At 39.3% G+C, this 27791-nt stretch overlaps 1 protein-coding gene across 3 annotated transcripts in view; it reads right to left on the minus strand.

The window, feature by feature from the left end:
* Positions 1-27791, minus strand: part of sxc (O-linked N-acetylglucosamine (GlcNAc) transferase sxc) — a 106220-nt gene that overhangs the window by 17751 nt on the left and 60678 nt on the right. For all 3 annotated transcript variants that reach the window (XM_071669623.1, XM_071669624.1, XM_071669625.1), the window contains exons 8-16: positions 23056-23161; positions 21235-21330; positions 18249-18424; positions 16296-16449; positions 11326-11577; positions 10782-10981; positions 8992-9163; positions 3859-4053; positions 1388-1579 (exon numbers count right to left, since the gene is read on the minus strand). In XM_071669623.1, the coding sequence (XP_071525724.1) occupies positions 1388-1579; positions 3859-4053; positions 8992-9163; positions 10782-10981; positions 11326-11577; positions 16296-16449; positions 18249-18424; positions 21235-21330; positions 23056-23161 (1543 nt within the window). The remainder of the gene's footprint in view (positions 1-1387; positions 1580-3858; positions 4054-8991; positions 9164-10781; positions 10982-11325; positions 11578-16295; positions 16450-18248; positions 18425-21234; positions 21331-23055; positions 23162-27791) is intronic.

The raw sequence follows: 27791 nt of genomic DNA on the forward strand, positions 1-27791 counted from the left end.
ACCCTCCCATATAATTTACCAGGAATACTCAACAAACTTATACCTCTGTAATTTGAGCACTCACTCTTATCCCCTTTGCCTTTGTACAATGGCACTATGCACGCATTCCGCCAATCCTCAGGCACCTCACCATGAGTCATACATACATTAAATAACCTTACCAACCAGTCAACAATACAGTCACCCCCTTTCTTAATAAATTCCACTGCAATACCATCCAAACCTGCTGCCTTGCCGGCTTTCATCTTCCGCAAAGCTTTTACTACCTCTTCTCTGTTTACCAAATCATTTTCCCTAACCCTCTCACTTTGCACACCACCTCGACCAAAACACCCTATATCTGCCACTCTGTCATCAGACACATTCAACAAACCTTCAAAATACTCATTCCATCTCCTTCTCACATCACCGCTACTTGTTATCACCTCCCCATTTACGCCCTTCACTGAAGTTCCCATTTGCTCCCTTGTCTTACGCACCCTATTTACCTCCTTCCAGAACATCTTTTTATTCTCCCTAAAATTTACTGATAGTCTCTCACCCCAACTCTCATTTGCCCTTTTTTTCACCTCTTGCACCTTTCTCTTGACCTCCTGTCTCTTTCTTTTATACTTCTCCCACTCAATTGCATTTTTTCCCTGCAAAAATCGTCCAAATGCCTCTCTCTTCTCTTTCACTAATACTCTTACTTCTTCATCCCACCACTCACTACCCTTTCTAAACAGCCCACCTCCCACTCTTCTCATGCCACAAGCATCTTTTGCGCAATCCATCACTGATTCCCTAAATACATCCCATTCCTCCCCCACTCCCCTTACTTCCATTGTTCTCACCTTTTTCCATTCTGTACACAGTCTCTCCTGGTACTTCCCCACACAGGTCTCCTTCCCAAGCTCACTTACTCTCACCACCTTCTTCACCCCAACATTCACTCCTCTTTTCTGAAAACCCATACTAATCTTCACCTTAGCCTCCACAAGATAATGATCAGACATCCCTCCAGTTGCACCTCTCAGCACATTAACATCCAAAAGTCTCTCTTTCGCACGCCTGTCAATTAACACGTAATCCAATAACGCTCTCTGGCCATCTCTCCTACTTACATAAGTATACTTATGTATATCTCGCTTTTTAAACCAGGTATTCCCAATCATCAGTCCTTTTTCAGCACATAAATCTACAAGCTCTTCACCATTTCCATTTACAACACTGAACACCCCATGCATACCAATTATTCCCTCAACTGCCACATTACTCACCTTTGCATTCAAATCACCCATCACTATAACCCGGTCTCGTGCATCAAAACCGCTAACACACTCATTTAGCTGCTCCCAAAACACTTGCCTCTCATGATCTTCTATCAAATGAAATACATGGAACTTACCTCAATAGGAGCAGTTGTGGGAAGTTGAGCAACTGTAACTGCTACTTCCACAGACTCTTTGGTGGTTGCAGGCTTCACCACTTCTTTGACAGTCAAGACCTCAGCACTCTCAATCACAGGGTTAAGATCAGTGGTGTTGATAAGCGCCACGTTATCTTTGATGGTGTCAGTATTCAAAAGTTTTGGATTGTCCTGGGGAAAAGTGTAAGTTTGAAAAGAAAATATTTTTGTGACAAAATGCATTGTATTTTTTCTTATTTCAATAGTCATTAAAAGCTTAAATAGACAAACCAATCCAGTATGAGCAACTTTTTACGACAGAAACATTATGTTTCATCTTGTTTAACACATGCAAAACTTAGCAAGGTCATCATTTTGTTTCCAGCATTATCATTGCATAGATTCACTTATGTTGAAGATAAAAAGTTCAAGATGCTGACTGGCACTGATCCCCATCTAGTCATACCTATCAGACAGACTCTATATGTTCCATGCATCAAAGAGTATCCACAGAAACCTCATCAAAATGTTAGTCCACTGCAGATGTGTCCCAGACTGGTGACTTCTAAACAAACAGACAAATGTGCTCATTTACTTGTATAACAGCCCATTTATAAGTAGAAGCTAGAAACTGCCATGCTGTCTTGCACACAGTATCACTGGACAATACAAGGAAGTTCTGAATGAGTTCCAGCATGCTGGTAAAGTGAAAAGTGATAACAGACAATGCTGTCAACATTCTCATAGCATTCAGATTCCCAGGCTACACTGGAAAACAGATTACATTAGAATCAAAGAAAATGTTCTCTACACTCAAAGACAATGACAATGAGAACAGTGCTCATGATAATGATGACCATCCAGCTGATGTGTTTGCATGTCTCCCTTTTCATTATGGCTGTTTTGCCCACATTACACAGCTTGTACTCAAGGAAAGCATGAATTATGCAGTTTTTCAACATAACATGATCAGCAATGCCTTCAAGATTGTGTCATATGTCAGGAGACCTACCATCAGCTCAGAACTATTGAAGGATATGCCCAAGTTGCAGGTATCTAATGCCAACAGGTGGTATTCTGAGGTCATCATGATCTATTCAAAGATGCACATCCCTAGGAAAGATCTGGATCGAGTTGAAGCACCCATAAACTTCAGTGTCACAGCATGAGCATATCCACCTAGGTGAGTTATGTGACATACTAGAAAAATTCAAGAAATCAACAGACTCCAGCCAGAGAAACAATGCTGTGACAGGTAATTATGAGAACCCAAGTGTCCATGGACTTGGGAGTTGGCTACCTGACATGAACACCAAATATCAAAATAATATTGTGACCACTTTGAAAAATAATATTGAAGACATTTTGAGAAATAGTATAGAAGACATTCTGAAAAAGTCATTTGACAGCCGTCTCATGTGTGTATGAGGAGAAAACCTGCATTCAAGATGGCAACTTCACTTGACATGTTTCAAGTTGGAGTGGTGTAACAGCAGCTTTGAGGCAGACTAGGAGCATGTAACATTACTTGTCAAAGCAGAGACAATGGCTTCAATACCGATGTCAATGCCAGTGGAACAGGAACCAGTGTCAGCTGTACTGTTTTATGGAGAACAAGACAGCCTCAGCATTCTCCTCTTCACTGATGCCATGTTGATGACGTGACCATCTATCTTTCCCGAAATTGTGTTCCAGAAAACAACTGGCACAAAAGATCAAGCAGCCTCCCCATTCTCTCCAATCTGGCTCAGAAGCTTTTCTCTATTCAAGCCACCTCTGCACCATTAGAGAGGGTGTCCAACATGGCAGGAAAGATGTTCTGTCCAGAATTCTTCTACCTCGCAGATGCAAAGTTTCACAGCCTGATGTTCAACCGATGTAATAAACAATTTAAGTGAAGGACTTCACTTTGACTGGCAATGATTTTCCTGATCATTTAAGTGGATTTATAAAATCTAAAATACTGAAAAGAATCACAATAATGATAAATCTATGCAAGTATTTAATATTCCCCATCACATAGCTTTCTGAGCACTAATCACCTTTCATGACACTGAAATGTGCTCTTTTTTGTTTCTTTATCTAATCTGAAACCATCAGAATCACAATTATAATTTTCAATGCAATTATAATCAAATCCATAAACTTAGGTAAGTATCATTATCGTAACCATGGATTTGAAGGTAATCATAATCAATTCCATTTTTGGAGAAGTTATAACTTGTCTGGTGTGTAGGTAAGTCTGAAAATATTTTATCATCTTTCAGATCTCAATATTGGTGCCTGTCTCATGCTAAACTACACAGTGCACAGTGAAAGTTTCTTTTTTTTTTTGAAGCTAAGACAAAATGATAGATGATGAATGCTTAGTAATCACCATTTCCAACCTCAAGCCTTCAACTGAACATAAAATAATTGAAAAATGAAAGGTGAAAAATATCAAACTATATTATATATTGCAGAGAACTTACAACAGATTCCAGAAGAACTCTCTCCTGGAGATGAGGAAACATGTTCTTGTGATCACCAACAAAGAAAGTATCAGGCATGTAAGCAAGCTTCTCACTATACTGTGATGCCAACTTTGTAGGTGAAGTAATGCAATCAGTAATGAGGTAGTCCATAAAAGGAGCACCACTTGTGCCAGGATAACCCAACCACATCACCTGAAAGATATAACAAATATCATTCATAAAAACATAATCCAAACCATTTAAATAACTAATATTATTTCTGAGTCAGAGAGCAAGGTATTACTGATAAAAGAACTAAGGAGCTGTTTCTGTCGTTGAAGTGAAGCATAGCCTCTGGGTCTTTTCATACAAGTGACATGTATGAAAGAATGGCCCAACCCACCCACATAAATATGTATAAACATAAACGTCCACACACGCACATATACATACCTATACATTTCAACGTATTTTATTTATTCATCTTATTTATTTTGCTTTGTCGCTGTCTCCCACGTTAGCAAGGTAGCACAAGGAAACAGACGAAAGAAATGGCCCAACCCACCCACATACACATGTATATACATATACGTCCACACACGCAACTATACACACCTATACATCTCAACATATACTTATATACACACACACACAGACATACACATGTACATACTTCATACTGTCTGCCTTTATTTATTCCCCTCACCACCCCCCGCCAAACATGAAATAACAACCCCCTCCCCCCCAAATGTGTGCGAGGTAGCTCTAAGAAAAGACAACTAAGGCCACATTTGTTCACACTCAGTCTCTAGCTGTCATGTAATAATGCATCGAAACCACAGCTCACTTTCCACATCCCCAGACGCTTCACATGCCCTGGTTCAATCCATTGACAGCACGTCGACCCCGGTATACCACATCGTTCCAATTCACTCTATTCCTCGCATGCCTTTCACCCTCCTGCATGTTCAGGCCCCTATCACTCAAAATCTTTTTCACTCCATCTTTCCACCTCCAATTTGGTATCCCACTTCTCCTCGTTCCCTCCACCTCTGACACATATATCCTCTTGGTCAATCTTTCCTCACTCATTCTCTCCATGTGACCAAACCATTTCAAAACACCCTTCTCTGCTCTCTCAACCACACTCTTTTTATTACCACACATCTCTCTGACCCTATCATTACTTACTTGATCAAACCATCTCACACCACATATTGTCCTCAAGCATTTCATTTCCAGCACACTCCTCCGCACAACTCTATCAATAGCCCACGCCTCGCAACCATACAACATTGTTGGAACCACTATTCCTTCAAACATACCCATTTTTGCTTTCCGAGATAATGTTCTCGACTTCTACACATTCTTCAACGCTCCCAGAACTTTCGCCCCCCCCTCCCCCACCCTATGATTCACTTCCATTTCCATGGTTCCATCCGCTGCCAAATCCACTCCCAGATATCTAAAACACTTCACTTCCTCCAGTTTTTCTCCATTCAAACTTACCTCCCAACTGACTTGACCCTCAACCCTACTGTACCTAATAACCTTGCTCTTATTCACATTTACTCTCAACTTTCTTCTTTCACACACTTTACCACACTCAGTCACCCGCTTCTGCAGTTTCTCACCTGAATCAGCCACCAGCGCTGTACCATCAGCGAACAACAACTGACTCACTTCCCAAGCTCTCTCATCCACAACAGACTGCATACTTGCCCCTCTTTCCAAAACTCTTGCATTCACTCCCTAACAACCCCATCCATAAACAAATTAAACAACCATGGAGACATCACACACCCCTGCCGCAAACCTACATTCACTGAGAACCAATCACTTTCCTCTCTTCCTACACATACACAAGCCTTACATCCTTGATAAAAACTTTCACAGCTGCTAACAACTTGCCTCCCACACCATATATTTTTAATACCTTCCACAGAGCATCTCTATCAACTCTATTATATGCCTTCTACAGATCCATAAATGCTACATACAAATCCATTTGCTGTTCTAAGTATTTCTCACACATTCTTCAAAGCAAACAACTGATCCAAACATCCTATACCACTTCTGAAACCACACTGCTCTTCCCCAATCTGATGCTCAGTACATGTCTTCACCCTCTCAATCAATACCCTCCCATATAATTTACCAGGAATACTCAACAAACTTATACCTCTGTAATTTGAGCACTCACTTTTATCCCCTTTGCCTTTGTACAATGGCACTATGCAAGCATTCCGCCAATCCTCAGGCACCTCACCATGAGTCATACATACATTAAATAACCTTACCAACCAGTCAACAATACAGTCACCCCCTTTTTTAATAAATTCCACTGCAATACCATCCAAACCCGCTGCCTTGCCGGCTTTCATCTTCTGCAAAGCTTTTACTACCTCTTCTCAGTTCACCAAATCACTTTCCCTTACCCTCTCACTTTGCACACATACATATTCATACTTGCTGCCTTTATTCATTCTCGTCACCACCCTGCCACATACAATGGACTTCAATGTGAGAAAAATTAAATCAATAGCTACATCTTTTGCTGTTACTAAAGAAATATATTTCTTTTCACACTCAATCAATGGTTCCTGCATTAGTACCAAGAACAGACAAAGAAAGGTTGCATTCAACCACAAACACATACTATATTTTCAAGGCACTTGATGTCAGGGGAAATAACAAAAAGGTCTGTGGGGTCTGCTTGTGGACAAGAGGCTGAGGTTTTAGTGCATTACACATGAAAGCTACAGAATAGGTGCAAGCAAATGAAGCCATTTCTTCATGTTCCTATGCTACCAAACTAAACTGGGAAATGGCAAACTTCCATGGTGGAGTGGCTAGCATTCCTGACCATGTCACATTCATGGGCCACCTAGGGTCAATTGCATAAGTTCGAATCCTAGTTGCAGCAGTTGGTCCACCCAGCTGTTCATCTACCCCTATGGGTTGGGTGTTAAATGGGTACCTGGCTTAATGTTTAATGCAGTTATAAATTTTTTTTTTTTTTTTTTTTTTTTTTTTTTTATACTTTGTCGCTGTCTCCCGCGTCTGCGAGGTAGCGCAAGGAAACAGACGAAAGAAATGGCCCAACCCCCCCCCCCCCATACACATGTACATACACACGTCCACACACGCAAATATACATACCTACACAGCTTTCCATGGTTTACCCCAGACGCTTCACATGCCTTGATTCAATCCACTGACAGCACGTCAACCCCTGTATACCACATCGCTCCAATTCACTCTATTCCTTGCCCTCCTTTCACCCTCCTGCATGTTCAGGCCCCGATCACACAAAATCTTTTTCACTCCATCTTTCCACCTCCAATTTGGTCTCCCTCTTCTCCTCGTTCCCTCCACCTCCGACACATATATCCTCTTGGTCAATCTTTCCTCACTCATTCTCTCCATGTGCCCAAACCATTTCAAAACACCCTCTTCTGCTCTCTCAACCACGCTCTTTTTATTTCCACACATCTCTCTTACCCTTACGTTACTTACTCGATCAAACCACCTCACACCACACACTTTCCTCAAACATCTCATTTCCAGCACATCCATCCTCCTGCGCACATCTCTATCCATAGCCCACGCCTCGCAACCATACAACATTGTTGGTACCACTATTCCTTCAAACATACCCATTTTTGCTTTCCGAGATAATGTTCTCGACTTCCACACATTTTTCAAGGCTCCCAAAATTTTCGCCCCCTCCCCCACCCTATGATCCACTTCCGCTTCCATGGTTCCATCCGCTGACAGATCCACTCCCATATATATATATAAACATATATCTTACTGATACGAAAGAAACAGTGACTATATATATCAACGACATTACTGTGAAAACCTACCAATATTTTCAACCAAGTGGGAAAGCTTGGTTGGTAAACAAATTGTTACAATATCTGCTGGTGATCCCAGTGATGCCAGATCATCAACCAAACTACCAAATTTTTAATACAGACATTTTTGGGATGCTAATTTTCTACCTTTCTATATCTGTGACACCTGATCCTACCTGAAACTCCCTCGAGAGAGTGGCCATGAGAACAGTCTCAATAACTAATGAATTCCAGTGCCACTTCTATGCCTTTGGTACCTTACTATTAACAGGCCACTGGCAGCAAGCAATTCTAACACAGTGTTTGCAGAAGCTTCTATCTAATGTTCCTACTGGTTTGATGGTTTGATCGAGTAAGTAATAATAGGGTAAGAGAGATGTGTGGTAATAAAAAGAGTGTGGTTGAGAGAGCAGAAGAGGGTGTTTTGAAATGGTTTGGTCACATGGAGAGAATGAGTGAGGAAAGATTGACCAAGAGGATATATGTGTCAGAGGTGGAGGGAACGAGGAGAAGTGGGAGACCAAATTGGAGGTGGAAAGATGGAGTGAAAAAGATTTTGAGTGATCGGGGCCTGAACATGTAGGAGGGTGAAAGGCGTGCAAGGAATAGAGTGAATTGGAACGATGTGGTGTACCGGGGCCAACGTGCTGTTAATGGATTGAACCAGGGCATGTGAAGCGTCTGGGGTAAACCATGGAAAGTTCTGTAGGGCCTGGATGTGGAAAGGGAGCTGTGGTTTCGGTGCATTATTACAAGACAGCTAGAGACTGAGTGTGAACGAATGGGGCCTCTGTTGTCTCCCTAGCACTACCTCACGCACACAAGGGGGTAGGGGGTTGTTATTTCATGTGTGGCGGGGTGGCGATGGGAATGAATAAAGGCAGACAGTATGAATTATGTACATGTGTATATAATTTTTTTTTTTTTTTTTTTTTAATTTTCCAAAAGAAGGAACAGAGAATTGGGCCAGGTGAGGGTATTCCCTCAAGGCCCAGTCCTCTGTTCTTAACACTACCTCGCTAATGCGGGAAATGGCGAATAGTTTGAAAGAAAAAAAAAGTCTGTGTGTGTATATATATATATGTATATGTTGAGATGTATAGGCATGTATATTTGCGTGTGTGGACGTGTATGTATATACATGTGTATGTGGGTGGGTTGGGCCATTCTTTCGTATGTTTCCTTGCGCTACCTCGCCAACGCGGGAGACAGCGACAAAGCAAAATAAAATATAATAATAAATACTTAAAATATAATAAAATATACTAATAAATACTTAAAAACTCACCTGGATTGGTGCTGGATGCAGGGCAAAGATTTCATTACGAGCACCCTTAGTGTAACCATTCATATTTACAAGAATATGGATGCCATCCTGATTTATACGGTCAGCAGCCTTGCCATTACATGGAATTTGTGAGAGGTCAATAAAATGTTCAGCCTCTCTATTAATTTTACTCCTGGAAAGAGAATTTTTTTTTTGTTTAGGGGACTTCTACACACTAACAAGGACATCTAAAGATACATGCTAGTTAATACTATCATCTCAAGCTGCCTCCAATACAGAAGAACCAACAACCTCAATATTGTTCAGCTTACTTTAGTAACAAAGGACATATGTTGAAAAACTAGCCAATTAAGCATTCAAAAGGAGAATAAAAACTGGGTCTCTGTGTTCTACTTTAACCCCATGGCAAATGAACTCAAGGTCCAAAGCCAAAGCAGAATCATGAGACAATTAAAGCCAAAGACACTAGCTTCAACAAAAATACACAATACAAAGGGAGAGGGGCAGTGTTCGTGTTCTTCAAAATCCAACTCAAAAGAAAAGTTCAAGTTTCTAATCAAAACTTACTTCCTGAACCTTCCACTTTCTGAATCTCTGACAGTGATCATATGGAACTGGAGGATTCTAGATTTCCTGCTGCTTACCTATCAATACATCTATATCTCTTATGCCCAATCCCTCTGGGAACTCCCATCAAGGGTGTGGCCACAGCAAACGAGTCTTCACTTATCCCTTTCCTTACATGACTACCTTGCATACACCAATTCACACATTCTTCCACCATTTCTCTCCCTCCTGTACTCTTCCACTCTATTTCCCCATGCTACTGCACTACAGCAGTCCTCTGCCAGTGGCAAGTTAAGGGTGAGGCACTAAAGGAGTTCACCAACTATGAAGATTCTCTTGCCGTGGCCACCCCCATACGGGGAGTTCCCGGAGAAAACGAATGTCAGATATAGACAGATGGATATAAAGACAGGTGGTTTCCTCTCACACCAACTCCTTTAATTGTACTTTCATGCACTATCCTTGTAGACTCCCATCTTGCACTCTTTCCACATGCCCAAACCACTTAAAAGCATAAACATTTCATCCATTTTACTACCAACAATTCATTCCCTGCAATACCTCACCTCTCATACATCCCTTCATTTCTTTCTTCATATCATATAGTCATACCAATAGTTCATTTCCACACCATGGATTCTTGACTTTTGTGGCTTATTCCATGTCCATCTTTTCACTGCCTAAGTCAGGGTAGGGAAGACTATGCTGTCCTTTCTTTACTTCCATATTTATACATCTTTTCTTCTTTCTTTCATACTATTCACCATTTCCCGCCTCAGCAAGGTAGCGTTAAGAACAGAGGACTGGGCCTCTGAGGGAATATCCTCACCCGGCCCCTTTCTCTGTTCCTTCCTTTGGAAGAAAAAAAAAAAAAAAAAAAAAATCTATAAAGGGACCCAATGATTCTTCTACCCTGTACTGCTCTATCTTTTATCTCTCCTTCCATACCACTAACTTATCTAAAATAGCTAGTAAATACATAAAATCTCTCTCCTCTTCCCGTCTTTCTCTCCCAAAGATGGCAATGATAATGGGGAAAGGACAACAAAGGATGTGGTAGAAGAACACTGTAAGGGAATATGTGGGTGCCATAGGTGTTGGCTTGGAAAAAATCTAAAGCCCCATGCTAGAATTTGGGAGCAATCTTTCTCCCCCTAATTGATCATCTTGTTGTAAAGTGTGAGATACAATTTTGAACTATGACAGAGCATGAAATTGAATACCTGAAAGTGGTGCTATCATCTGGACTCAAGGCATAACAGAATATTTCTACTCGAGATCTGTCATGTAGACCAGGGATACTCTGCATTAAATGAGAAGTGGGATGATTGCCAAAGTCAGATGAAACATATCCTACTCGAATGCGGCCATCAGATGTCAATTCTGTTGGGTACTTGTACGGTTGCTTGTGTAGTACATTAATCTGAAGAAAAATTATCAATGTTAAACTTATAAACAAAAAAGTGAAAAATAACTAAAGCTCAAATACAAAACTGAGTAAACTTGTCATGCCTAACAAGGGTCTATCCAGCCAACACATTGGTTTACAACTTAAAAGGTGGTTTTACCTGTCATGTGGGAAAACCCCCATCAAGTAACACATAATGGAATAGCTCATTTAAACAACTAATAATATGCCTAAGTTTTTTTATGTCCTATTTCACATTTAAGAAAAGTACTTCTAGTAGGGAAAACAAATCATAAGATTAAAAAAGCAATATGATTTCATATGGTAGTGTTCAAGAAGACAAAACAGGAATATCTTACCTTTTCCATACAAAGATTTGCATGCCTGTTTGCAATAGCTTTGCGGTATTCATGTGAAAGGGGATAGAGCATGGAGTGGTGTGGATGAACGGACGGCAGACGGTTCCGCTCCAGCTGCTCACCCACAATGGCAACTAATTTTTTCATTCGGGCATCATAATCAGTCCAGTCACAGACAATTTGTAGACAGTGAGCAAGATTACAGTAAGCATCTGGGAAGTCGGGCTTAAGCTTCAGTGCTGTGCGGTAGGACTAAGGATAAAAAAATTTGTTATATATCTGATATCCACTCAAAATAATTCTATTCACATAAACAAATATGACTCCTTCACTTTAACTTTTCTTGCAAACTCTTATCTCTAAACACTTTCATTAACATTCATTATCATATTCATTAGGGTTATATACATCAAAATACTTAAAACTAAGCCTTGCATCTTCCTCCACCACCTACCAATCTATACAATGATCAAACAGCTATGGTGATATTACAAAACTTTGACATAGACCGACTTTCATGTAGACCTAGACTCACTTTCACGTCGAACAACTTGTCATTCTCCTTTCCTGCTCAAACATATCCCTAATTCTTATGGCAAAATTTCCTCAATACCTCATGCAGATTGCCTTCAATTTATATATTTGCAGCTTCTTCCTTTTCCAGATACATAAAAAACATCCTCTTCTCTAAGTGTTTCTCAAATAAATCTTCAAAGCAAACAATTTGCACAAAAACTTCCTCTACTCTCCTGAGGCCACACTATTCCTCCCCAATCTGATGATCTGTGCAGGCTACCATCCCTCTCAACGACCTTTTCCAAATTACTTATCATGTATGCTCAACAGATTTATGCCTATGTAAATGTTACAATTACTTTTGCCCCCCTCCCTCCTTACCTTTGTCTGATAATCTTAAATAAGCATTCTACCAATCCTTCAATGCCTCACCTTGAGTCATTAAAACACTGAAAATCTTTTATGCTAACCAAATAACAAACATTCACCCCTTGACAAATTCAGCTGCAATCCTATCCACTCCTACAGCTCTAATCTACTAAACCATTTGCAGTGACTCTTGATCCACTGTACTCCAATCCAATCTAACAGCTTTGCCACACTTAATCTTATGAAAGGCTTTCACCACCTCTATTCAAGTTACCAAACCATTTGCAGTGACTCTTGATCAACATCTCCCCATATCCACAAAACCTTACACCTGCCACTCTATTATTATTATTTTGCTTTGTCGCTGTCTCCCGCGTTAGCGAGGTAGCGCAAGGAAACAGACGAAAGAATGGCCCAACCCACCCACATACACATGTATATACATGCACGTCCACAGACACAAATATACATACCTATACATCTCAATGTAAACATATATATATATACACACACAGGCATATACATATATATACACATGTACATAATTCATACTGTCTGCCTTTATTCATTCCCATCGCCACCTCGCCACACATGGAATCACAACCCCCTCCCCCCTCATGTGTGCGAGGTAGCCACTCTATTATCTAATAAATTCAACAATCCTTCAAAACACTCAATCTTTTCCCTCTTTATCTCATCCTTACTTGTTGCCACTTCCCTGCAGCTCCCTTCACAGGTACTCCCATTTTCTCTCTTCTTACACTATTCACCTCAGTCCAAAATATGTTCTTTTCCTTTCTGAAGTTTGCCAATACTTTCACTCCATTTTCCATGTTTTCTCTTTTTAAGCCCTGCAACTTCCTCCCGCTATCTCTTGTACATTTCCCAATCACTCACACCTTCCCCACAGGTAGTACTCTCTCTTCTCTTTCATCACCAACTACCCTTTCACGAAAGCCCAAAGCATAACCTTCCACATGCCACATGGTTCCCTTAAACATGTGCTCAAAGGAACGTTTCCAGAAGTAACTTTCATTCCTAGCCCACTCACCAACTTTCATCTTATGCCACTCCTCTGAGATGTATCCCCATTCTCCTAATTCATCTACTTATCTTCAATTACATTGTGACCAATTTCTCTGAAAGAATCCTGGTGTTACCCATGACCTTTCTAAAGGCCCCTACATTCCTAGGCTTTGCTACTTTCAGCAGCAGAAAAAAGTGGGCTCCTTTTTAAAGAACATTTTCTTTGACAAGAATGTACTTCTAATGATACAGGCTTGCTAAAGGTGAACTTTCACTTGTGGTGTAACCTTGAGCTAGCGGACTCCAGTGAAACCCAATTTTCCCAATTAATACTACCTTTTGTTTAAAGCAATTCTAACTTACATATCACTTCTCTAATCAAACCCTTCATTTATAAAGAGGGATAGCTGTATTTTCTTGGTGAGGACCTTTTTGCTGCAAAGGAGTCCATCACTTTCCAGCTCCTATGTGAAGTGCAGCCTTGAACATGCAGAATCCCCATACAAGGTGTCCTGGAGTTGTATAACAATATACAGATATCCCACAATATCCCATACACACAATTCATGTACTCCAGTCTAAACGATGCTTCTCTTGCCTTGAAATCTATCCTTTCAAAATATCAGAAACTTAAAAAAACTCAAAATAAGCAAATCAAAACAATCAATGGTTGGTTAGTTACATAAACATTCAACTTAAACAAAACAATTGAAATTACTTCAGATACAATCCCACTTCAAAAAGCTTTGCACCAAATTCTATGCATGAACAATAATCCCCTCTCTCTGAAGGTACTTCATAACCATCCATCAACCTCCATGAGGATATTAAATGCTTGCCTGACTCACACTTCAAAATCCTAAATTTAAAGATCATTCCACTCTAAATTCAAAGATCCTTCCACCCTAAGCACATACTGCAATAACAAAACATTCACAATTTTCTTCTTAAATAATTAAATAATATCCATATGGTAACGACAAACCCTAAAAATCACCCCTACAACCTAATACTTAACGTAGCCACATATAAACCTACTGGAAACTACACTTCTAGACTTGGCTGTCATACTTTTTCATCTATGCTCTGAACACCAATCAACATTACAGACATTAATTCAACATATTTCTAAACCCTTGATGCCCTAGATGCAACTTCCATATGAAATACATTGACCTACTCATGAACTGCCCTGCAGTAACACCAAAACAAACACACTTGATTACACATGACAGCTTGAGGCTGAGTATGAACAAACGTGGCCTTTTTTGTCTGTTTTCCTGGTGCTACCTCGCTGAAGCAGGGGGTAGCAATGCTGTTTCCTGTGGGGCAAGGTAGCACCAAGAATGAATGAAGGCAAGCATCCATGTGAAGCGCCTGGGGTAAACCATGGAAAGGCCTGTGGGGCCTGGATGTGGATAGGGAGCTGTGGTTTCAGTGCATTACACATGACAGAGACTGAGTGTGAATGAATGTGGCCTTTTTTGTCTATTTTCCTGGAACTACCTCACTGAAGCGAGGGGTAGTGACACTATTTCCTGTGTGGAGAGGTAACAACAGGAATGGATGAAGGCAAGCAAGTACGAATATGTACATTTAGATGTATAAGTCTGTGTGTGTATGTATGTATATGCTGATATGTATATCTACGTATATGTGCATGTAGGGGTATTTATGTATATATATATGTGTATATGAGTGAATGGGCCATTCTTCATCCGTTTCCTGGTGCTACCTTGCTGACATGGGAAACAGCGATTATAATAAATAACATAAACAGTAATGACTCAACAACAATCAAAACTGAACTTCACCACATAACATATTCATCAGAAACTACACTATCCAAGCATGGTTGTGTCACACAAAACTAACAAATTCCAGAGCCATTTCTTAGCCTTTAATGTCTCACTCTTAACAGGACACTGGCAGAGGGCAACTATAGTGCAAAGTTTGCAGAGACTCCTATCTAATGTCCTACTGGCTACTTCTCCCTAATGTGTCTACTTAATGTTCCAACCTACTATTTACTACCAACTGCATCTATCTAATGCTCCTTTCTAAATGTTCCTACTTAGTACTACTGTCTCTTGCAAGGTTAGTGCACAGTGCTAAATACAGAAATATCTAGCTTTACAAAGAATGAGCTGCATTAGTTAAGTGTTGTTCATTGTTGTGTGTGATAAGGAGTGATTGTATATCAATGGACAGGATGTCAGTAGTCCACATGTGGGTGAGGAAGAAAGAAAGATATCTACCTGGGTCAGAGGAATGCAACCTGACAACCATTGAAGTGCTGACTCACTACATAGCTATCACATTAGTTCAACATATCCCCAAACACCTTTTGTCTAAGATGTAACTTCCATACGAAAGATGAAGACCACTTCAACTGCTTTGCAGCATACCACCAAGAAAAACACAAATCACCAAACTTCTTGTGCCTACGGTCTCAGACAATGAATGTAGCTGGAATGATTAAGCAAGCACATAAATACACAACATAGGCTTCTCGAGACAATGTAGAGAAGGGCATGTAAAACCATCCTTGGTTCTTCTTATACTGTCCATAAATCAGCACAAATAATGCCAAACTCTCTCCAAATAAAACCTATACTTCATCTGATAGCTTGTGATCAAGATGCATCACCATCCTTACCAACACCACCTGCTAATGGAGATCCCTTGTCCCCCAAGTTGAAATTCAGTACCACAACTGCATCAGACCCATATGAACTCATGCAGACTGATTAAATGACAGCTCCATATGGCTACAGTGAACTTCTCTCAAAAAAATTGTATAAACAAAAATATCTACCTTTTCCTCCTCTCCTGTATTAGTGCAGTTTTTCAATTCCCAAAACAAATTAGGTCTCTGACAGTATCTAATTCAATATATGATATAAATCATTACCATTATTTTTCATTCTTACCTTATGAACCAATACAAACACACATACACTACATCCTTAACTTCCATTCTTTCACAACTTCATAAGATATAATACATTTTTCTACATAAAGAGGTAAGATTCTGATTCTATTCTTTGCCTTCTTACCTGTATAGCTTCTGGTATATTTCCAGAATCCTTGTGGATGGATGCTAAGTTGGAATGAGCATCAGCAAAGGCAGGGTTGATTTGAATGGCACGAGTGTAGCACTGAAGAGCACCTTGAATGTCTTGCATTTCCTTAAGAGTGTTGCCCATGTTACTGCAGAAAAAACAGGAACAAGTGTAAATTCAGGATTTAAAATTTTTTGCTCATAACCGGACTCTGATACACATACACACTTTTCTTATGTCTTTTTCTTTCTCTCTCCTACTAAGCCTTCAAACTCTTTTATTTCCTCATGCCTTTCCAGATAACTACTAACAGACAGAATTGAGCAACTAAATGCTCTAACTGAGACCAGCTCATTTACTTTACAAACAAACACACACACACACAAACATACACACACACACATACATGCATACATACATACACACACACACACACACACAGACGTTAGTTGTGTTTTAGACATCTATGAGTGGACTAAGCAGCGAATGGAACCATGGAAGCAGAAGTGACTCACAGAGTTAGGGAAAGGATGAAGATTCTGGGAGCGATGAAGAATGTGCTCTGAGAGCAAAAATGGGTATGTTTGAAGGATTAGTAGTTCCAACAATATTTATATGGTTGCAATGCAAGGGCTATAAATAAGGTTGTACTGAGGAAGGGGGATGTGTTGTAAATGAAATGTCTGTGGACAATATGTGGTGTGAGGTGGTTTGATCAAGTAAGTAATGAAAGGGTGAGGGAGACGTGTGGAGATAAAGTGTGGTTGAAGGAGCAGAAGAAAGTGTTGAAATGGTTTGGACATATGGAGAGAATAACTGAAGAAAGGTTGACAAAGAGGATATATGTGTCAAAGGTGTAGGATACAAATAAAAGCAGGAGACCAAATTGGAGGTGAAATGATGGAGTGAAAAAGATTTTGAGCGATCAAGGCCTGAACATACAGGAGGGTGAGCGGCTTGCAAGGAATAGAGTGAATTAGGATGATGTGGTGTACCAGGGTCAACGTGCTGTCAATGGACTGAATCAGGGAAACTGAAGCATCTCAGGTAAACCATGGAAAGTTTTGTGGGACCTGGATGTGGATAGGGAGCTTGTCTGCTTTCCTGGCACTACCTAGCTAAAGCAGAGGGTAGGGATGCTGTTTCCTGTAAGGCATGGTAGTGCCCAGAAAGGATGAAGGCAAGCAAGTATGAATATGTAAATGTGTATATATGTATATGTCTGTGTATGTATATGTGCGTGTATAGGCGTTTATGTATAAATATATGTGTATACAATCTCCCGCGTCTTCAAGGTAGCGCAAGGAAACGGAAGAGGAATGGCTCAACCCACCTACACACACATGTACATACATAAACGCCCATACATGCATATCTACATATATATACATTTCAACGTATACATAACATATATATACACAGACATATACATATATAAACATGTAAATATTCATACTTGCTGCCTTCATCCATGGCAGTAAGGAAAGTGATAAGATGAAGAGTTTGACTAAGAGCAGCAAAGACAGTGCTGAAATGGTTTGAATTTATTGAGACAAGTGCTACTGGGATGTCTAAGAGGGTATACCTGTTGAAAGCTGAGGGAACAAGAAAAAAGTGGGAAATGAGGAGGAGGTCGAAAGATAGCTTGGAAAATGTTTTGAGATAGAGGGGCCTGAACATGCAGGGGATTGAGCATACTAACAAAAGAAAAATGAAAAAAAAAGTTATTAAGGGCAAATGATACACACCTGTAGGCATCTGTTGGGATGTCTAAGATGGTATACCTGCTGAAAGCAGAGGGAACAAGAAAAAGAGGGAAATGAGGAGGAGGTCGAAAGATAGCTTGGAAAATGTTTTGAGATATAGGGGCCTGACCATGCAGGGGACTGAGCATACTAATAAAAGAAAAATGAGAAAAAAAAGTGATTAAGGGCAAATGATACACACCTGTAGGCATCTGCAAATGTAGGCTGGATACGAATTGCTTCTTTATAATGCATGAGAGCTTCATTAAGTTTCCCCTGCTGCTGAAGGATTGAGGCCAGATTAGAATGAGCTGCAGCAAATTCTGGGAAAACCTCCAGAGCCTTAAGGTAGAGTCGTGTTGCCTCTTCAGTGTAACCCTAAAACATGTAAAATTAGTTACAACCTGCAAACATAATTTGCTACATATGCATGGAGAGTAAATTCTTACAAATAACTTGGCAATTATATCAACTAAATTCTTAAAATTAACAAAAAAAGATGTTGAGTCTCTCTTCCAAATGAAAATACCCTTACATGAATTACTATGTCCACATATGACTCACACTGCTTTCTTCACAACTTATAATTTGTAAAAGCAGACCGTGCTACAGCATTCTCTCTACTTTTATGTCATTTTTTTTTTTCATACATATTCTCCATTTCTTGCATTAATGAGGTAGCATTAAGTGCAGAAAACTGAGCCTTTTATCATACAATATTCCAATTGAATTTTTGTTCCTTACAACAATAACTTCCTATTCATGTTCCCAAGCTAATCTGATCATTACTAAACTTAATCCCTGCCCTCATTACCCTTCTAAACACCTTAGTCCAGAATATATTTATCAGGCAGGTCATTAAGAAAATCAGATATAAATTTTTTTTTTTTTTTTTTTTTTTTTTGCTTTGTTGCTGTCTCCCGTGTTTGCGAGGTAGCGCAAGGAAACAGACGAAAGAAATGGCCCAACCCACCCCCATACACATGCCTTGATTCAATCCACTGACAGCACGTCAACCCCGGTATACCACATCGCTCCAATTCACTCTATTCTTTGCCCTCCTTTCACCCTCCTGCATGTTCAGGCCCCGATCACACAAAATCTTTTTCACTCCATCTTTCCACCTCCAATTTGGTCTCCCTCTTCTCCTCGTTCCCTCCACCTCCGACACATATAATAAATATAAATAAATATAATAAAATATCTAACATCTGGCTTTCCAGAATTCTCCAACATCAGTTCATTACATTCTTGAAAGAAAAGAATATCACAACCCAGTGAGACAATGAACACACACAAGATTTTGGAAAATTGAGTTGAAGAAAAACTAATTACTTTAAGTGACCGGAAAAACTGCCCAAAAGGCATCGAACCCTTGGAGATGCGAAGCTACAACAACTATAACCCCTTTCTTTAGCCCTTTGTGTGATGATCCTGAGCCAGTCCTGATCTCTGATGATCCTCAAATACATTACCACCAACAAGAGGAAACAGAGATCCTCAGACACATTACCACCAACAAGAGGAAACTTATGTTCATTCAACTTTCACAACAACTCAGCCAGGTGCAACTTAAAACACTTCATGCACAAGTCATGAACTGTTCCTCTTTTTTGCCTACATGGCATCATTAACAATCTTCTTTATACATGTCTCTTAATTTTTACTCTCTCTCTCCCTAGCCAGGTGCATGGGCCTCTGAAGATAGGTGGTAGATGCACAGGCTCATTTCACTTCAACCATTTTCTCCTTTAAATTCGTATATGATTATCAGTTAATGGATTAACTAACAACCTGAAGACAAGGACTATACAGAATAAATTAATATAATAATAATAGCTTTCAGAGGATCTTGCAAGGTTATGAGAAATATTCATGTTTGCAGCAGTGGTCAACAGCTGTGCTGGCTCACTCCACTTCTCCAACTAGTTTTTTTATTTCTTAACCCATTCATTGCAGGATGTTGCAGCAGCAACACCTAAAATAACTTATGTTGACTATGGGCTACAGTTACAGCAACATCAAACCTTCTTCAATTTAGCACCTGAGATATTGGCAGGAAGAAAAATGGTGAAAAGTATTAATAGCAAAACATGAGACTGATGCCAGACAATGAGCCAATTGTTTTTGAGTGTATAGGTCAACGGGATACAATATGATGGGAGAGAGAGTATAATATGCACCAGAAGCTGGCCCATATAAAGCCAGGGATGTAGATACTGTAAGAAATGTTGATATCGAGGATGCACTATACTCTGATTAACTTAATAAGCTAGAAAGTGAAAAAGAAACCGAGAACAGTGAAACAGATGAGTGATAGCTCTGAAACTGATTATCCAGATGTTGCACACAAATGACAAAAGACAACTGGATCACCTACTCTTCTCTTGCCCATTATTTCAGCCATTTTGTAAATGTCTAAATGATTATTAATTCAAGAGTAAGCTATCAGCCTTATCAGAAGAACTGTGAAAAAAAAGATAAGTTTCCATACAGTGGGAAAGAAAACTGAGACTAATCAGCATAAGTTCTGTTCAACCATATAACAAACATATCATCCTCCATACCAAATCTGACATCAAAATACTGATCCATCAATTTCTGGCAAATATTTTTTTCATATTCTGATGATCACAGTTCTAACACTGTTTAAAACATGAACTTGTATGCTGGGAAAAGATACTTCCACAGGTGATCTATATACTGCTGCATGCCAGGAAAAGGTAACTCCATAGGTTAACCTGCAATTCATTAGTTCTGCTATCAGGTCCCCTTGCCATAACTGGTATACAAGCTAATAAAATTCTGAAATCTAACAACTGCTTGGGCTTAAGTTTTCCTTATTTCAACTGTTGAACTGTAATACTAAAATATCTGTCCCATTTCTATTCTCATTAAAAAAAATTCAGTACTGAAAGCATAATACATAAGAATAAGCAAATAATAAGATGCAACTTACTCATGATAAATGTGAAATCTGGAAGTACATAAAAATATGTAGCATGGTGCTGTGGTTTTGGTACATTACCATTACAGTTAAAGAATGGATGTAAGCAGATGTGGCCTTTCTTTGTTCCTGGCACTACCCTGCTAACATGGGAAACAGCAATCAAGCATGGGAGAGAAAAAAAAAAAAAAAAAAAAAAAAAAAAAAAAAAAAAATCATGCTTCAAATGGTAAAAGCTCACCTGCTCCCTTTTGATATTGGCAAGGTTGTTGAGAGAGTCTGCATGAGTTGGACAAAGGCGGAGAGCTGTGTTGTAACATTCTTCTGCCTCATTAACCTAGAAGTGGAAAATAAAATTTTGTCTGGATTAACAAAATATTTATCTAAACCATTCCATGTAAAAGGATAAACAAAAATATATCTACAAAAATGGAGCTCATGTGAGCCTGGATTTTCCCTTTAGGTATCTGGTTAATTTGTAACATACTAGCTGAATTATATGATATCTCTAGGGTGGCAGTTCCTAATCTAAGGTACATGCAAACTACAAGGGTAAATATAGATTTAACTGTGTCATCAGTTTTTCTGGAGTATTTGGCATAGTTTTATCGTTTCTTTTCTTAAATTTGTATGTCATTACATATCTACTGTATGGAGCCCCATCTCTGTAACATTTTCTATTATCATAAAACTTCTTAAATTTATTTATACATTAATCATGTCACCAAGTCATCCTCCTCCATTTATCCAATACTCTTCTTTATATATTACTTCAACATGTTTTCTGCTTAATTTCATGCTATCTACTCTGGTTGATCTATCCCTACACCTGTTTAAAAAAAAAAAAGGTTGTGATAAAGTCAATCCTCTTCTCTCTCTTCTAAGGCAGGCATATTTCAAGCCTTTAGCCTTTTCCTATAACTTAGCTGTCTTGATTCTGGTGCTATTTTTCCTGCCCTCTTCAGGAGTTACTTTATTAGCTTTACGATCTTTATGTGTAGCGACCTAACCTGAGAAGGATATTCTAGTCCAGGCCTTATGTAGGATATGAACAGCTGACCTGTCTGTATCATTTAAGTACTCGCTCAGTTCCTCCTTTGTGGATCAATGTTATAATTAGAAATTTGTGAATTTCTACAATTTTGTTTTCATCCAGACTTAGCCTCAATACTATCATCACTGGTTTTGCTATTGCTGTTGTCATCTTTTTGAGGAATATAGCTGGAATTCTATCTGTTTCTGGAGCTGAATTTTCTCTGAACTGATTAATCACTTTTATATCATCTTCCAATACTTCAATATCAATGAGGCATATCAATATGAGAATGTCAAAGGAATGATGACTCGCATGCAGTGGAGTTGTTTTAGCATGCACACAGAGCTGTGAAAAGTTATATTTTGTCTCCTTTGACTTGGCAATTGTAAAAGTAGAAATTGTTTACAATGGCATGGAACTCCATGTTTCACTTTTGCGTAATGAACATGGGTTGATGGTACGTATATATGAGCCAAGATGTTTTACACTTTATATCTTCCCAGTGCAAATGGTAAAAAACATAATATAGAATATACTCAAAAAATAACAGACACTAATCAGAATTATGATAATTGCTTTAACAAACTATTAAAAGCATTAAAAAATTCATGAGTAGCTGCATATCCTTTAACTAAGGTGATAAATACAAAAATACACTACACATGTGAAACTGCTGGACTGGTACACCAAATTACTGGTACTTATAAATATTTTGGCCAAAATGATACCCAATACTATTAAAGGAACCAGTTTACTTAAGGAATGTTGGTAAAGATACTGTAGTATGGATTCAAATTAAAGGCTGATTGATTTCTGTGTCTTACCACATTTACCTCCTGCCTATTCCTTATCTCTGGCTATAATAATTACACAGTTACACATTAAATGATTAAATGAATGCCCTAAGTGTAACACTAACATGCATCAAATATTGATCTGAACATACTACACTGCACCTGATACAGTCCACCAATAACCAGCCCTAACATGAGCAAGTATTAACAAGCAAGTCTGGTTTTAACTGACCTGTCCCTTCTCCTTGAGGGCATTTGCCAAATTGCAATATGCATCAGGGAAGTTGGGCTGCAGTTCAATTGCACGGCGGTAAGTGTCAATTGCAAGGTCAATGAGGCTGCAAAAAAGTAAAATGTTTACTGTATGCCTGATGGTAGTATTCTTTTTATGCTGGGGTTTGCAACAAAATTAAGAAATGTTCAACTATATCCATGGTGGGCATATAAATCTTAACTTTTTTCCAACAATTAAAGACAGAGGCCCATATCGTTGCCCAAACATAGACTAATCAGCCTAACACTACATATGATGAAAGTACTGTGGAGAGTAATAAAGAAATGCATACTGGGCTCAGAAGGCCTCCACAGTATAGTACTTGGTAAAAGCACACAAACACAACTACTAGGTCACTATACTGACAAACAGGGAACCCATATAAGGAAAAGAAAGGATTTTGCCATTCTAGATTTTGAAAATGCATCTGACATAGGAAATGTTTCAGTATTAATAAATAAAGCAGTGAAACTAAATACCAAAAGGAAACGGAAATGGATCAGGGAATCTCTGTCGAACAGAAAATTCAAGGTAACAACAAATAAAAAATTTCTGAAGATGTGCCTTTTGGAATCCTGCAAGGAGTGGTAATAGTCTCAATACTCTTTGTAATCACAATATACAAGAGAAAAGAAAGTAAAAGACAAAGTATAATAAAGAATTTTGCTGATATCACAAAAGAGTAAAAAATGGAAAATAATGATCAAGAAAAAATGCCCCACAGACCTTTCCATGGTTTACCCCAGACGTTTCATTGACAGCACGTCAACCCTGGTATACCATACCATTCCAATTCACTCTATTCCTTGCATGCCTCTTACCCTCTTGTGTGTTCAGGTCCCAATCGCTCAAAATCTTTTTCACTCCATCCTTCCACCTCCATTTTGGTTTCCTACTTCTTGTTCCCTCAACCTCTGACATACATATATATATATCTTTTCTTTCTTTTAAACTATTCGCCATTTCCCGCGTTAGCGAGGTAGCGTTAAGAACAGAGGACTGGGCCTTTTTTGGAATATCCTCACCTGGCCCCCTCTGTTCCTCCTTTTAGAAAATTAAAAAAAAACGAGAGGGGAGGATTTCCATCCCCCACTCCCTCCCCTTTTAGTCGCCTTCTACGACACGCAGGGAATGCATGGGAAGTATTATTAATCCCCTATCCCCAGGGATAAATATATATAATTATCATTATTATTATTATTTTGCTTTGTCGCTGTCTCCCGCGTCTGCGAGGTAGCGCAAGGAAACAGAAGAAAGAAATGGCCCAACCCACCCTCATACACAATGTATATACATACACGTCCACACACGCAAATATACATACCTATACATCTCAATGTACACATATATATACACACACAGACACATACATATATACCCATGCACACAATTCACACTGTCTGCCCTTATTCATTCCCATCGCCACCTCGCCACACATGGAATACCATCCCCCTTCCCCCTCATGTGTGCGAGGTAGCACTAGGAAAAGACAACAAAGGCCCCATTCGTTCACACTCAGTCTCTCGCTGTCATGCAATAATGCCCGACACCACAGCTCCCTTTTCACATCCAGGCCCCACACAACTTTCCATGGTTTACCCCAGACGCTTCACATGCCCTGATTCAATCCACTGACAGCACGTCAACCCCGGTATACCACATCGATCCAATTTACTCTATTCCTTGCCCTCCTTTCACCCTCCTGCATGTTCAGGCCCCGATCACACAAAATCTTTTTCACTCCATCTTTCCACCTTCAATTTGGTCTCCCACTTCTCCTCGTTCCCTCTACCTCCGACACATATATCCTCTTGGTCAATCTTTCCTCACTCATTCTCTCCATGTGCCCAAACCATTTCAAAACACCCTCTTCTGCTCTCTCAACCACGTTCTTTTTATTTCCACACATCTCTCTTACCCTTACATTACTTACTCGATCAAACCACCTCACACCACACATTGTCCTCAAACATCTCATTTCCAGCACATCCACCCTCCTGCGCACAACTCTATCCATAGCCCACGCCTCGTAACCATACAACATTGCTGGAACCACTATTCCTTCAAACATACCCATTTTTGCTTTCCGAGATAATGGGTTGAATCAGGGCATGTGAAGCGTCTGGGGTAAACCATGGAAAGCTGTGTAGGTATGTATATTTGCGTGTGTGGACGTATGTATATACATGTGTATGGGGGTGGGTTGGGCCATTTCTTTCGTCTGTTTTCTTGCGCTACCTCGCAAACACGGGAGACAGCGACAAAGCAAAATATATATATATATATATATATATATATATATATATATATATATATATATATATATATATATCCTCTTTGTCAACCATTCCTCACTCGTTCGCTCCATATGTCCAAACCATTTCAACAGATCCTCCTCTGCTCTTTCAACCACACTCTTAATATCACCACACCTCTCTCTTACCCTTTTGTTACCTACTTGATCAAACCACCTTTGAAGAATGTGAGAGAAATACTTAAATAAAAAACATGGATTTGTATTTAGCATTTGTGGATCTGGAGAAGGCATATGATAGGGTTGATAGAGATGCTTTGTGGAAGGTCTTAAGAGTATATGGAGTGGGAGGTAAGCTACTAGAAACTGTGAAAAGTTTTCACCAAGGATATGAGGCAGTTGCTGTTCGCTGATGATGCAGCTCTGCTGGCTGATTTGAGGGAGAAACTGCAGAAGTTGGTGACTGAGCTTGGAAAAATGTGTGAAAGGAGAAAGTTGAGAGTAAATGTGAATAAGAACAAGGTTATTAGGTTCAGTAGGGTTGAGGGACAAGTAAATTGCAATTTAAGTTTGAATGGAGGAAAACTGGAGAAAGTGAAGTGTTTTCAATATCTGGGAGTGGACTTGGCAGAAAATGAAACCATGTACGTGGAAGTGAGTCACATAGGGTGGGGGAGGAGGCAAAGGTTTTGGGAGCAGTGAAGAATGTGTGGAAGGAGAAAACGTTATCTTGGAGAGCAAAATTGGGTATGTTTGAAGGAATCATAGTTCCAACAATATAATCTCGTTGCGAGACATGGGCTATGGATAGGGTTGTACGGAGGAGGGTGGATGTGTTGAAAATGAAATGTTTGAGTACAATATCTGGTGTGAGGTGGTTTGTTCGAGTAAGTTATGAATGGTTAAGAGGAGTGTATGGAAATAAAAAAAAGTGTGGTTGAGAGAGAAAAAGAGGGTGTGTTGAAATGGTTTGGATACATGAAGAGAATGAGTAAGGAGAGGTTGACAAAGAGGACATATGTGTCAGAGGTGGAGGGAATAAGGAGAAGGGGGAGACCAAATTGGAGGTGGAAGGATGGAGTGAAAAAGATCTTGAGCGATCAGGGCCCGAACATACAGGAGAGCGAGAGGCGTGCAAGGAATAGAGTAAATTGGAAAAGTGTGGTATACAGGGTTCAACATGCTGTCAATGTACTGAACCAGGAAATGTGAAACGTCTCTGGTAAACCAGGTCAAGGTATATGGGGCCTGGATGTGGATAGGGATCAGTGGTTTCAGTGCATTACACATGACAGCTAGAGACTGAGTGTAAATGAATGTGACCTTTTTGTCTGTTTTCCTGGCGCTACCTCGCCGAAGCAAGGGATAGAGATGCTGTTTCCTGTGGGACAGGGTAGCAACAAGAATGGATGAAGGCAAGCAAGTATGAATATGTACATGTGTATATACATATATGTCTGTGTATGCGTATATGTTGATATGTATATGTGCATGTGTATATATGTATATAGGAGTGGATGGGCCATTCTTTTTCTATTTCCTGGCAGAAGTGCTTTTCTTTGTTTCCTAGTGTTACCTTGCTAACATAAGAAATGGAGATCATATGAAAAATAAATTCACATATATATACCCAATCATATGACACAATTTATGAGTTTTCAAAGTGTGATTTACACCATATTTTATGTATTTATTATATATTACATATCTTTTTAGTATGTGTGTTATATATATACACACACAAAACTTCTTTTAAATGACTACATGAAAAAAAAAATCATATCTTCATCAAATATATCAATACTCATACCCCAGAAATTATTCTATTTTAAAGCTAACAAAAACAGTGTACCAACATCCGGCTTTCCACCACAATGACTACATACACTTTATTTTGACATCCTGTGGTTGGTTGAGATTACATTTTTTCAAGTTGTGGTGGTATGTTACCAGTAATATCAATGGATAATTGGAGGAAACAAACATTAGCTGGGACTTTAGAGAGGTGGGAAGCTTTAATTCATAATGAAATGATGGGGGCAAAGTTATACCATCTGTCAAAGGACAATGGGAGACATTCAATCCCTTATCTTCTCCAAACATATCTAAATGTGTCCAGCACATACACTGCCATCATACTTGTACATGTTAACTCTTCCTGCCCTCAACCATATTCAAAGGCATTTCTTTTAGAAAGCAGAGGTGTCTCAAGTCACTTAAAACCATAATTTGCACTGCAAAAAAATTCTGGTGCTTGGTTACCCATTTAAAATTGGTGGTAAGCCTTAATTCATCATGAGATGATGGAAGCAGGGTTATAATATCTAGCAAAAGATTAGAGGAACAGTTTAAACCCTTATCTTCTGCAAACACATTTGCATTTCCACCACAATTACCTATTCCTGCCCTCAATTATATTCAAAGGCAAGCTTTTTTGGTA

The sequence above is a fragment of the Panulirus ornatus genome, chromosome 14 (assembly GCF_036320965.1).
Source record: "Panulirus ornatus isolate Po-2019 chromosome 14, ASM3632096v1, whole genome shotgun sequence".
Classification (NCBI taxonomy): Eukaryota; Metazoa; Arthropoda; class Malacostraca; order Decapoda; family Palinuridae; genus Panulirus; species Panulirus ornatus.